A 13,671-nucleotide genomic window follows, 5' to 3' on the forward strand; every position below is an offset into this window, starting at 1 on the left:
CGGCTTTGACGACGATCGCGGCCCCCGGCGCGGCTTTGACGATGATCGCGGCCCCCGGCGTGGCTTTGACGACGATCGCGGCCCCCGGCGCGGCTTTGATGACGACAGAGGTCCACGGCGCGGCTTTGATGACGACAGAGGTCCACGTAGGGGCATGGATGACTGGGGAGCAAGAAGAGGGGGCGATGACGACAGAGGTGGAAGAAGAGATGATCATGATCGTGATGACCCCACACCCTGGAAGCCCCTCGGTAGACCAGGTAAGCATTTGGCCATTGAGTCATCTTATAAATGGGCACTAAAAGTTCAATCCAGAGAACAGTTTAGTTTCAGAGCTGCAGTAAAAAAGAAGTTGGGATTGTGACTAGTCAGAAAAGGTATCATTGAATGCTTTTGACCTCTCAAGGCAATTTTATAATTGGATGTCGGTCAACATAAAACAGCATTAGGACCTTTTTTAAGCAGAAAACGCATTATTGCACATCTCCCAAATGACCATTGTCAATTTAGTGGTTTTCTGCTTCTAAATTTGGTTGGTCACAAATGGATTTGACAGGCCTAATCGTCCAGTCCCTTTAATGTCATGTCCAAAACATTCCTTTGGACTCTCTTAGATGTAGTGGTGAAGCAAACTTGTGTTGGTTTATCAATCCATATAGTGAAACTTCGGATTACAAATTTCAATTTGTTCCATAAAATCAGTAGCAACACAAAACTTTTGCAAATTGAGGAAACGTTTCCCATTGAAATTAATGGAATTATTAAAATGCACTTAGCGTAAAATCCAGTGACCCCCCCCCCTCCCCACCATTAAAAAATAATTTGAAGTCATCCCACAGTATGGTACTCAAGATTCATTAAAAAACATTGAATGTTATTAAAAAAGGGAAGGCTACATTCATCCCAACATATTTATTGTCCAATGTTACAAAAATGCTTGTGTGCACCATGGGGGAAGACTATTCAAGCCAACAGCAGCAGTTGTTCATGCTATCCATGGCGGGCACGCCGCAAAGTCCTGATGCCACCTTCAAATTAAAATGATTCCAAATTCAGTAATACACTAACATCAGTGCCTTGGTAGGCTTTTATTTAAGTTTTGACTTGTCTTCCCAACTGGAGAGGCTCAATTATCAGGCCAGTTTAAGGGGGGGGGGGGGGGAATCTAGTACTGGGGGTGAGTGTCATTCACTGTATTTCACGGAAATCAATCCCAGTTACAAAACTAAGTTGTATTTACCTTATTTTTATGGATGTGTTGTAAATACAGCAGGATATAGTAAATAAGTGAAATCTAATTTAATTTGCGAAGAAATAACACTGTTCCTGGGCTAATCGCTGTAAATCAATGCATTTGTTTTTGGGGTTTTTTTGTAAGAATATTTTGTGCAAGACCTGAATGTTTGTAGATCAGGTGGGTGGTTCATAACCTGATGTTCCAGTGTACTTGATTTTGATAAAATGACGAGCTCGGGGCTCATGTTGCAGGTGGTTGGCGTGAGCGGGAAAAGGCTCGGGAGGAGAGCTGGGGGCCTCCTCGTGGCGGTACCAATGATGACCAAGATGACGACGAGAGAGAGGAGCGACCCAATGATCGCTTCAGAGACCGTCAAAGGTGAGTTTGACAGAATCAAGATCATGTTCAGGGTTTTTCTTGGCTCAAATTGAGGCAGAGGTGGGACCATCCTGACCATGCTCCATGGTGTGCATGTATTCGGTAAATTGAACTGACTCACTTTCTTTTACAGGAAACATACTTTACGTTCAGAGTTCCAATAAGAATGACGATTATCATGTTAAAGCATTATTATAGCGATATTATTTTGGTTTTGGAACTTTATTATTTGAGTTCTTTAAAATATACTTCTTCCCTTCCGCTGCTTTGTGAATGGCTGTCACCTCATGTCTTTTTAATGTGTCCAGCCTGTAGTTGGTTAATGGCTGTCTTACAAGGGAGGCAGCAATTGCCTGCTGTGTTGGGGGGCACAGTGCTTTTTGCATAAATAGCAGTGCATGCCTTCCCCAGTATGCCTGAGCCAGGTAAATTCAATTATCCACTGCCCGTCAAAGCCACCGGCTCGTGTGTTTTTGAGACGATATGGAAAGAGGAATTTAAAAAATAAGGTTTCCATCACGTACACGTTGCCCTTGCGATGTTATGCACCCAATTGGAAACGGATTTATATAGCCTCGCGGACTCGTCCTGTATTTTGACCCTCGCTATCATCAGTGTTTCATACCACCACCATGAACTATTACATGGTAACTGCCTGTTGCATTAATTTCTCTGCTCTTTTATCTAGGCTTGACTTTCCTACACCCCAGTTCGCTTTTTTAAAAAGTGCCTAAAATTCATAAAAGGAAACTTTATTTTAATAAACACGACATGCTTGGACGCAAAAAAGGCAATATTTATCTGTGTGTTCCATCAGCCAGAGAAAATTCGGACGCCACGAGCACCGACTAGCGTGGAAAAATCACGATTTGATATGTTTCTTCTGTAGTTGCTTCAGGTCTGTCCTGTGCACTGCAGTTGATATATCGCCTTCATAGTGGCGTAATGCTCCATCTGCAGTTACAATACGAAGCTGCCACAGAGGGACAGCAATTGCTCAATCAGCAAAGCTGGAGCTTTAAGCTGTGTTAAGCGATATCAATCCGTTTGGCTGAGGGCAATTTTGAACGCAGGAAAATCCCGGATTTTGTTCGTTTGTGTGGATTGTCACTTTAATTAATGTGTGCGGTTCCAGAGAGGACAATGGCTGGAGGAGATCAGAAGATGGAAGGGGCAGTTGGAGAGATTCTCGCCGAGAGGACACTGACCGTCGTGGCAACCGCGATGATCGCCGCGATGATCACGGCGGGGAACGTGATGATCGCCCACGTGACAGAGCTCGCCGTGATGATCCTCAGAAAGCTCCACCAAGAGAGCTGAATGATGGTAAACCAAGCATGTGCTTGTACTCTCATCACATCACAAGGGTTTCGGACATATTTTAGTGGTAGGTTTGGTATTATTGGGAAATGTAGAATATTTATAATTCAAAATCAATTTAAATGCTGTCGCAAAAAATGCTGTAGAAATGTTCTAAAGATCTCGTCTCACACATACATGAATGCATTATAAATTTTTACTATCGTTAATCATTGGTGTAAAGCACTTGGTGGTGGTCGGTGTATTTTTAGAACACAGCACAGTTCTCGCTCTGAAATGCTTTGGAATTTCTCCCAAAATGAATTTCAGCCTTTCGTTGCTCAACTCCTCAAAGGTTGGCTAGTTTGTCACCGAGTAACCATTCTTCCTGAGTAGAGTAGGTACATACTTGAAGAATAAGTAGTAGCAAGTCTACTACATGCAACGTGATCTTTTCCAATTTGCTGCTTATCTCCGTTGATTATATCAGCTGTGTAATGCATGGAGTTTGAGATCAACATCACACAATTTATCAAGATAGAAGTTTATTTAGAACAGTGGTTGTGATAGTTTTAACACTTATTAAAGCAACGTCTTGATAAAAACAAGGTGCAGATGAAATACACACATAGCAACACTTGTCACAAAATTCTTCATCGCTTGATAACATTTTGTCCGTCAATGAGTCTGCTGTCTTGCTTGTTTTTATTTGATATATAATCGCCAATTGTTAAGCGCTTTGTTACAGCTGCAGCTTTTGTGAAAGCGCGATATAAATCAGGATGTATTGTATTGTAAAACAAATTCTCCCATCACAGATGAGTTCTGGTAAGGCGCTGCCATTTTAAAGTGCATATACGACCACGTCAATAGGCATTTACGTCAAGACAGAGTGTGCACAGACTGGATGCAGCTTGGCTATTCTGATTGAACCATGTACATCACACTCGGCCAGATTGGCAAAAGGACTATCACCTCTGTGAATCCAAACGACCATCCATTCAGATTTGACCCTTTTATTCCTATTGAGATGTTGACATGGCTCATTTTCATTCCATTTGTTCATTCAAATTCATTCTAATCGGAATATATGGATCCATGTAAACTCGGAGATGGTTTTTGATGGTACGGGACCTGTTAGTAAATGAGCCACATTTCAAACGGCAGCCAGTAGGTGGCGTCGTGTACCTATGAAAGTAGTTATTCTGCATGGCTTCAACTGAGTGTGAGCAAATTTATGACTTTATACATCGACATCATTTCTAATGAGCAACCCTTTTTCTGCAGGAGGCGCTTGGCGTCGTGGTGGTGAAGAAAGGCGTGAGGAACGAGACAGGCCCAAGGAGCGCGAGCAAGACAAAGATGCTGAAGGAGAGAAGAACTGGCGTGCAGACAAAGACGCTCGTCGCACTAAGAACGAAACCGATGATGATGGCTGGACCACCGTCCGCCGCTGAGTGCCAACATCTGTAACGTGGCTCCAAATATGATGGAAAGAAATATTAGATTAGCCTTTGGTAACTGATTCCTCCTTTAGCTCCATTAATCTTCTGAAACGACATGTATTATTCATTTTCAAATTCAGTGTCATAACTTGTTTTTTTTCTGGGGATGGATATTCTTTTTACTATTAGTTGACTTTCAGCAGTTTGGAAAACTTGAGGCCTCAAGCAAACCATTGCCGTAGACGTGACGACCCCCATGGATACGAGTCTTATCCATGTTATCATAGCATATTGGACAATATATCAACCTCAGCTCTCAATGCAAACTCAGTGAATCACCAACTGCCTCTTTTAAACTGTTAACTTTCGCATTGGTATTGTATGATGGCACTCTTATACTAATGCCAAGCGCTTGGGAAAATATCCATTTCAGGTGATATTAACATGTTACATGAGTGAAATATCCATTTTGAAGTGTATGCTTCAAATATGAAATTTGTCTCATCGAATAGAGTTTTCTGCTTCTCTCGCTGCAGTGACAATGGCGTTATACCAGATTGCATGTGAACAGATAAAGCCTTTATTAAAATTGTTTGACCTCCACTTGTATACTTTTTTGTCAAAAGCCAAAAGTTGGGTGTGACCATCCTAATATCAAGCTCTAATGAGGAGAAATGGGACATTGGCTGACTTACTGGTGCCAGAGCTAAAAAGCAACGATTACAACAAATAGCAAGTCTGCACACAAATTAAGATATTTTTTCCCCCCAGTAAGTTAAACGGGGAGAAATTGATATAATCTAAAAACATGCTTTGTGTCATTATTGCAGGGATATCCAGGAAATGTACTGGTCGTGCACAACCTGCAGACTTACTGCCCAATGCATGCCAGTGTCAGAACTTCCACATTGTAAACTCACCTGTGGTTATTTGCCTAATACCGTTGCGCTTGGTGGTATTTGAACATTTTTTCTGCTATCGTTAGGCCATTATTAACAGTTGTTTCTCGCTTGCGCACAATATAAACGATACTATATAATACACAATATCGATGAAAATACCATTGTGGTAGCTAAAAATGTATTGCTTTCCGTAAAGGTTCAAACACGATTTGAACAGTTGTGCAAATCAGCTCACGCTTTCGAACTTTTGTCTTTGCACACATGAAATCCACTAGAGGTCACTAAAGCTCCACGGAGTGCAGCGGGACCTTTCACATGGCAATAGCAGGCAAAATGAGGCTTTTTACCGCGGAAATGTATTCAGTATCATCAGAAACTTTGCATTCCCAATAATTACACCAAAACACACAAGCACTCTAAAATAGAACATGTATTCAACTATTAACTATGTATTAATTAGCCTTTAATGCTATAAGATAAGACCTCCTTTTTTGGTCTTCAAAGGGGAAATTTAGGTATTGCAGAAGTTTAAATAATTTAAAAATAATAATCTTGAATTCGGGTTATTTTGCTCAAATATAATATCAAGGCACCAAAATAAAAATTCACTTCAGCAAATACACATGTTGTAAAATAATAAAAATAATATTAATACATTCATATCGGAGAAATTCACATTTTAAGTCTGAAAAAAATTAGTGGAGTTTTTTTCTACGTTGTGCTGCTGACCCAAGGACAGGATAACTAATTGTGTATTTTTCCAGAGACGGTGGACATGATAGATTTTCTTTTAAAGGGCCACGTAGATAAATAGTAGCAGTTATTGATAAGGATTTGGAAAAGGCTCGTGTTCGTATGTTGTAAGGTGAAGTAAAATCAACTTGGATTAAAAAAAAAGATTAAATATAGTCTACGTATACAGATTGAAAGGCCTGCTCAGCATGAAATATGCTCAGTGACAATTGTTGACAAATATGTCTGAATTCGGAAATACTCGATTTTCATTTGTCTACATCAGATTGGAATGATTCTGATCGAGTAATTCCCTCGCTAGTTTTCAACGAATTGCGACTGTCGACTGTAGCCTCCAATACTTTTTAAACGCAGCCCCACAATGGGCTCAATCGAGCTGAACCAAAACAATACACGGACAAACATAATTGGTAGAGGAATTAAGGCCGACCGATGCAATTACTCGGTCCCCGAAGATTGGAATAAACTAGCGAAGGCTCGTTTTGAGTGCGGACGTGTCAGAGGCCTTCCCCGTGCCTGAGCTCCGTGCGTGAGTTGCGCGCGCTGGTTTGCTTGCGTGCGTGCGCGCGCACGGCGTGTTGCCGCCGAGCGGACGAATCCTGTCGGCGTTGCGTTCGAGTCCGCCTCTCTGAGCTCAGGCCGCTTTGCCATTGCCGCACTTTAAAGCGGCTCGCTACTTCTCCACCTTAAGGCGAGCGGCAGAGGCAGCGGCCAATCAGCATGCCATTAGCGACTTCACAGGAAGCTGTTTATGGGAGTGCAGCGCTAATTAGCCTCATGAACTAACACATCTGCCCGCACCGAGTCACGGAGGAAAACGATCACATCCATGGATTAGTCTGGGAGCTCACGGACACTTTTGATTTGACGTCCTTCTTCGGTGTCCGCCGCGGCGGGTGCGTGCTGCGCTTTTGCTGAACTTCGACGCCGCGCGCAACAACTTTCGCCTCTTTCCCAACTCTGGAGTATTTTCCGCGATAACTTCCACTTAAACTGGGGAACCCGGACCATCGCGCCATGTTTCAACCCACACCCAAGAGGTGTTTCACGATAGAGTCGTTGGTGGCCAAGGATAATCCGGTACCGGCGTCCCGCACGGAGGAGCCCATCAGGCCGGCGGCTCTCAGCTATGCAAACTCGGGCCAGATGAACCCCTTCCTCAACGGTTTTCACTCCGGCGCCAGGGGCGTCTACTCGAACCCGGACTTGGTGTTCGCCGAGACGGTATCGCATCCGCCCAACTCGGCGGTCCCGGTGCATCCGGTGGCCCCGCCGCACGCCCTGGCCGCTCATCCGCTCTCGTCTCCTCATAGTCCGCACCCGCTTTTTGGCAGCCAGCAAAGGGACCCCTCAACCTTCTACCCCTGGTTATTACACAGATATAGATACTTGGGACACAGATTTCAAGGTAAGTTTTCAGCTCGCTTTTTGGCGTGGAATGCCCCATTCCCAAAGTTTTTGTTGAGAGAGCAAGGAGGGAAGAATTTTCAAGCAACATTACTTCAAAATTGCTCATCGCCTTTCTGTGTGGCGTTATTAATTCAATTGATTTGTTTGAATATTATATTGACTCATGTTTTATTAAAGAAAAATGTTGGTCATATTTTGTGTTGTGTTGCGCATTTCGAAATATGTTCTGCAATATGTACTACAGGTTGCATCCTTTTGGCACACAATCACACTTCATTTTTAAAAATTACATTTAAAGGCTTTGTCGTGTTATTTCTATGGATTGCGCCTACATTGTATTTTTTTTAATTTGCAGGTGGCATGTCTTTAATTTAGGGCCACTCTCTTTTTGTTTAAAAAGCAAGCCCCGACGCTCGCATATTTTTCATGCTATATATTTTTGTACTATTATGAAAATATTTGCATTGAAATTAAGGCGAAGTTCAATTAACGGACTTCAATCAAAAATGGACACAATTATTTCCTTTTCAGTTTTTCAATACAAATGGATTAAATTAAGCCTTTGATTTGATTTCGTTTTGGCATGTGAAAAATGTGACATGACATTTGACGGTAATTCTTGAAATAATTTTTCATCCTAAAATTTCTAACCCCCTCCCAATCTTTGCAAGGGCCTTCATTGTCAACGTATACGCTGTATCATTTAAAATCAGCCAAACAGACTGACAGCGTTGTGGGGTTTTTTTTTCCCTTGTTGGGCTTCAGGTAACGAAACGAGTCCCGAGAGCTTCCTTTTGCACAACGCGCTGGCCCGAAAGCCCAAACGAATCCGCACGGCTTTCTCACCGTCGCAACTCCTGAGGCTCGAACACGCCTTTGAGAAAAATCATTACGTGGTGGGAGCAGAGAGGAAACAGCTCGCGCACAGCCTTAGTCTCACAGAAACTCAGGTAAGACTACAATTTGGCATTTGCATGTATTTATTAATGCATCTCTTGGCATTTAATGGTAACGTGCATGTGCAGCCTTAATACATTTTGAATATATTACTGCACCATGCGTGATGTTCCGTTTCCCCCAAATATTTGCTCTTGTACGTTTCAAATTAAAATGTATAATATATTGTGGTATTTAAAATTAAACATTAATGGCCAAAAATAAAATACATTTGCGCAGCACTATTTGGGGGGCGGGGGGGGGGGCTTAAATTGTGTTGTGGTGTATACGAGGCAATACCTGACCCCCGCCCCTTCATTATACAATTCACCTCACCTCATTCTCGGAGGGGTTGCATGACTTTTGTTTCGAGGGGGACTCAGAGAATGTTTCCTTTCAAAATGGAGGCTAAATGAAGGAGTTAACCATTTTGTGGCTCAGCGATACAAAGAAGGTGGCGGCCTCGGTGGGTCGCGCTGCCATATTTTCCACATTGTTCGAGCCCATCGGCCCAAATGAAGCATCACGTCGTTCAATTAGCGCACTGAGAGCTTTTTAAATGCACCTCACTTGCCATTGAAGGGAGTGACAAAGCTGCGTGGGCCAGATAATTTATCGATTTAGATGTAGTTAATTCCCCAGGGTACCACTGATCAGCACGATGAGTGGATTTAGAGGAGCGCGTGTTAAATGTGTCACCGAATGGAAATCCTTTCCTCTCGTTGTTTTGATTTTATTTTATCAGCCCTGTAAAAATGGTGCCTGGTTTAATTGACGCTGTGTCATCACGGCCTGTTTTATAGGACGAGCTGTAATTTACTATTGCGTTTTAAAATAACAGCTGCAGCGGTGGTCTTTTCCTTTCTATGCTTAATACCATTTGAATTAATCATGACAAATATTCAATGTGATAATATTTTTACCCTTTAATTTTCAACATGTTCAGTCAGTGTCGGCCTGTACCCGTTTACGCAATGATTTGCACATCCGTGTTTGCTGATACTGATTCTTTTTTTTTCTCCTCTCCACCTTAGGTAAAAGTGTGGTTTCAGAACCGAAGGACAAAGTTCAAGAGACAGAAGCTGGAGGAGGAGGGCTCCGAGTCGCAGCAGAAAAAGAAGGGCTCTCATCACATAAACCGCTGGAGGCTGGCCACCAAACAGTCCAGCCCGGAGGAAATCGATGTGACTTCGGACGATTAAAATGAGACTCAAACGTGCTTCTGAGCGGAGGAGGACACGAATACAGGATACCGTGGGAAGACAGTCGGGTCAAATAACCCGATGTCTCATTTCACATCCCCGATGGGCAGCTGAAGCCGACGGAAGGCCAGCTGCGCGTGGCCCAGCTGTCACCCTGCAGCTCCGTCAGTCCAAAAGAACCAGGAACATGGTACTGACAGATTGTGTGTCACCACCCACCACCACCTGAAATATTCTTTTTTTCTTCTCCAATTCAAATTGGACGGTTGCACTTCTATTTTTTTTTCCACTCCAGATATACCAAAACTGAATTTAAAAAAAAACTTGAATTGCATGGTAGTTGTTTTAATTTGACACAATCAAGTGGAAAACAAAACAAAAATTTTATTTCACTATTTTCAAACAGAGGGGTGTTGTACTTCTTTTTCAACAGTGTGCAGTCTTTAATTCATAATTATCGTGTAAAAGTGATTGTGAAAACATACGAAGTAGCAGTGCTTTATCATGTTTTGTTTTCCAAGGAAAAAAAAGCAAAAACTGGTTTTCTAAAAAAAAAAAAAAAAAAAAACGATGAGAGAGAATTTAAGGGAAACTATCAGGACATTCCTTGAACCTCTAAAGCTTTACCAGTGTGCGGTTGTGCTTGGCCCCACGCAGCCTTCTGTCAGGACGTGAGCCTCCACTCAAAGATGCCACAAGGACTAAAACGAATTATAGACAAAAAAAATAATAAAATCCAAGCACTGAGTGTATTCCATGTACAGAAAAAAAGTTATTGTTATTGTTTCTGTTAAACTCTCTTTTACAGAATGTAAATAATTTTTGTGTATGTGTTAAGTTTGCTACAATTTTAACACAAAGTATACTTCCAAGAAGTATGTAATTGTCAATATTTTGTCAATAAAGTTTTATCAATATGTCGCGCGCTGTAAAAGCACGCAGGCCTTTATTTTAAAAGCACTTCTTAATTGATAGCCATTGCCGTTTTTTTCTGTGCATTGTAAAAAAGCAAAAGAAGAGCTAATAATTTGCGCACAATTCAGGATTTGTTTCTCCCATGATTGTGTGCAGCAGCTCCAAAGAGTCTCGACAAGCTTTTGTGAAAGTGCAAATCAGTTTGGGCAATTATCATGCGAGTAATATGAGGGGGGAAGTGGGGTGGGTCGGGGAGGGGGGCATTGCCCAGTGGTCCACTTTAATCTCTTAATCCGGATCCAAGGGGGCTTGGTTGGACATAATTTAGCACAATCTGACTAGCCCTCGCGACGCGATAAGAGAAGGTTGCAATGTGCCGCAAAATGGGATCTTTGTCTCACATCTTGCTGTGCTGCTGCAACAACCGCAACATTACACACTTTTTAGGAGCGCGCACACTTTAAATCAGCATGAATGATGAAAAGTTTTTTTGAACGTACATATTTTCGCAAGTGTTCTTTTTTTTTTGTAACGGGCAATTCTTACTCGGTCCATTTGATTACAACAGCAATAAAAATCTTTAGAGAATACCATTAAGCGTTAGAGGGGAAAGGATGGGGGGGGGGGCTAAAAGCTTTATTACAAACCCAGCTTTGAAATAGGGGGGGATTAGAGCACTGAAAGGGTCCCACAATAGTTAGAAGAAAAGGTTTCATGCTAATGAGGTTAATGCCCTTTGTATCTCCGGACTCCACAACTTCATTACTCCTATCTCGGGCAACACCGAGCGGCTCAGAGCCTCACAATCCACTCGAGTTTTTCCCCTCCCTGCCTATAAAGACGGATTTGATAGCGGTCCTGTTCAAACTAGATAATTATATCTTTTCAAGTTGGAATTAAGATAAAGAAAGTGCAATGGAGGCGGTGAGCCTTGATCCGCCACAAACAAAATTTGGCGCACCCTCTGTGCGCCTGTGTGGACACACAGGAGACAGGACGGAGTCTCATTAGAGCCTGCCACCATTTGATAAATTTAATGCATATGTTTTAACCTGCAAATCCCTCTATTCAACCCTTTACGATTAGGAAAATTCCCAATACATGTACCATGGAAGACAAGTCAGTGACAAAATGGGAAGATGCTCTTTATGTAGGCCTATATTGTATTATATTATATTATATTATATTATATTATATTATATTATATTATATTGGTATCCATCAAATTTCTCGACTACTTACCTTCAAATTATATTATTTTATCTTTATTAAATTATCTTTCATTATATCACATTCTATTATATCACATTATATTGTTTTAGTGTTGTCACGCACTGAGCAAATTTGGGAGTGATATCTACTTGAAAAAATAAACTATAATAATTTTTTTTTCCACTGAGAATTTTGAAGTCAATTTTACAAGGAGAATTTTACACCAAATTTTACTTGCGCAGTTGTAGTTTAATATAAAGAAGTCGCTCAGGGTTGAGGAACGTTCCCACAATCTTCAGTTTGGAAGACAGCCGTGCCACTTAGTATGTCAGGAGTTGGTGTCTCCAAAGGAGATCCTCAAAACTCCTTTTGGTTATCTGAGTATTCCCGCCTGACACCCTGAGCAATGTATTACAAAGTGGCGTGGGTTCGTTCATCAACCATTGAGGGACTTTTTTTTTTAAATAGACTAAGACTATGCAATTAAAATAAAAAAACTCTCCTTTTAAAATGTCGTTAGAATTTCCGAGTGAAAGAAATGTTACTATTTGTACATGTAAATATCACTCCCATTTTTTTCAGTGTATTTAATTGCATGCATGAACTGAAATATATACCAAAATAAACCCCACCCTAAAACTAGTATATTTTATTTAGTGACCCCCCCCAGGTTAACTAATAAAAATCACTAACCGACATTTACAATAAAAATCATAAACTACCCTGCATAATCGTAAATTATTATTTATTATTACAAAAACATAAGCCTAAAAATGTAGTAAAAACAATTCTGTTTCGTGCCGTCAATTATTTAAAAAGTACATTTTTTTAAAATACACAACGGGCAATATGGGAATAAAAAATTGCAAAACGAATGTTGAGTAGGCTATTCCAAATATCGTGCACTCACCACACATCATCTCCAATCCTCCTCGCTTGGATTATGCATTTCCACGTGTACGCCGCACAATTTGCAGCATTAAAGATTTAGCGCGCAATGTGAAATAATTATCCTTCAGTGAAAAGTGTATAGTTGCTCCTATCAAGTGACCCCCACTGACCCAAAACCTCTCATCTGCAATTAGTAGTTCTAATGACGTCCGCTGACACCACTAATGTGAATGGAGGCTGCATGGGGGAAGGGAACACACCAGACAGGTTCAATGTCGGCGCTGATATCAAACAACAAATTGCATTTTGATATTTTTAGCTCTATTTAATTTTTGGGGGGGCGGGTAGAAGTGATCCATGGCTGGAGAATCCGCGGCACACACCAGGGCGCCGCACGTTCGCGGACCCGCATCGCGACTAACTTGAGCTGCCCCGCTTCGCAAATTGCCACTGAAATGGATCCATGAAACGAGAGAATGGACCCCACACAATTCTTCTCGACCTTGACATAAGACGCAGCGATAAATATACAAGACAAATGAGCAATTACAATCAGCCTTCAAACAGCTTGCATCATAATGAATTAAACATTGCAGGCTCGCTTTCGGTCTTCCTTTTTTTTATTTTTTTTTTTTAAATTTGATTAATAATGAGCCATACATGATGTGAAGTGATGATTTCACAGACGCAGCACTTTCCAGTCTCAACCAGTGCAGTCAGCACTTAAGTGTAACTGACCTTACACTCTGCATTAATCCCATTATTATTATTATTGTTATTTTATTATTATTATTATTATTATTATTATTATTATTATTATTATTATTATTATTATTTTATTATTATTATTATATGTTGCTTGGATTTGTAGGTAATTCGGATTTAGAGACAGACATGCAAATTATAAGAGAGTAATAATAATGATGGCAGTAATACTTCCATGTTTTATTTTTGTGTGTGTTTTACGTATACAACTTCTGAACACACTGTGTGAACTCAGCATTTACACATACACACATGCTGTCCAACTGTGATTAGGTAGTGACATGATAAAAGTCATTCATTGATTTAAACACGTAGCATGCATGTTG

At 41.1% G+C, this 13,671-nt stretch overlaps 2 protein-coding genes across 2 annotated transcripts in view; both read left to right on the top strand.

Moving 5' to 3' along the window:
• Window positions 1-4,962, top strand: part of eif3s10 (eukaryotic translation initiation factor 3, subunit 10 (theta)) — a 13,487-nt gene extending 8,525 nt beyond the window's left edge. The window contains 5 exon segments of the mRNA XM_019881982.1: window positions 1-6; window positions 8-260; window positions 1,489-1,615; window positions 2,751-2,941; window positions 4,202-4,962. The exon segment at window positions 1-6 is cut by the window's left edge and continues 289 nt beyond it. Coding sequence (XP_019737541.1) covers window positions 1-6; window positions 8-260; window positions 1,489-1,615; window positions 2,751-2,941; window positions 4,202-4,371 — 747 coding nt within the window. The 3' untranslated portion in view covers window positions 4,372-4,962.
• A 1,628-nt stretch (window positions 4,963-6,590) lies between these two features.
• Window positions 6,591-9,840, top strand: emx2 (empty spiracles homeobox 2). The gene is made up of 3 exons (XM_019881869.1): window positions 6,591-7,422; window positions 8,190-8,374; window positions 9,395-9,840. Exons 1-3 carry the CDS (start codon window positions 7,032-7,034, stop codon window positions 9,560-9,562), a joined length of 744 nt encoding a protein of 247 aa, XP_019737428.1. The 5' UTR covers window positions 6,591-7,031; the 3' UTR covers window positions 9,563-9,840.
• The last annotated feature ends 3,831 nt before the right edge of the window (window positions 9,841-13,671 follow it).

The sequence above is a fragment of the Hippocampus comes genome, unplaced genomic scaffold, assembly GCF_001891065.2.
Source record: "Hippocampus comes isolate QL1 unplaced genomic scaffold, H_comes_QL1_v1.1 scaffold36, whole genome shotgun sequence".
Classification (NCBI taxonomy): Eukaryota; Metazoa; Chordata; class Actinopteri; order Syngnathiformes; family Syngnathidae; genus Hippocampus; species Hippocampus comes.

What these genes read in the sequence shown, in the direction of transcription:
- emx2 (XM_019881869.1), top strand. Translation starts at nt 7,032, where the DNA reads ATGTTTCAACCCACACCCAAGAGGTGTTTCACGATAGAGTCGTTGGTG. An exon ending in CTTGGGACACAGATTTCAAG is followed by an intron (nt 7,423 to 8,189) that starts GTAAGTTTTCAG and finishes GTTGGGCTTCAG; the next exon opens with GTAACGAAACGAGTCCCGAG. An exon ending in TTAGTCTCACAGAAACTCAG is followed by an intron (nt 8,375 to 9,394) that starts GTAAGACTACAA and finishes TCTCCACCTTAG; the next exon opens with GTAAAAGTGTGGTTTCAGAA.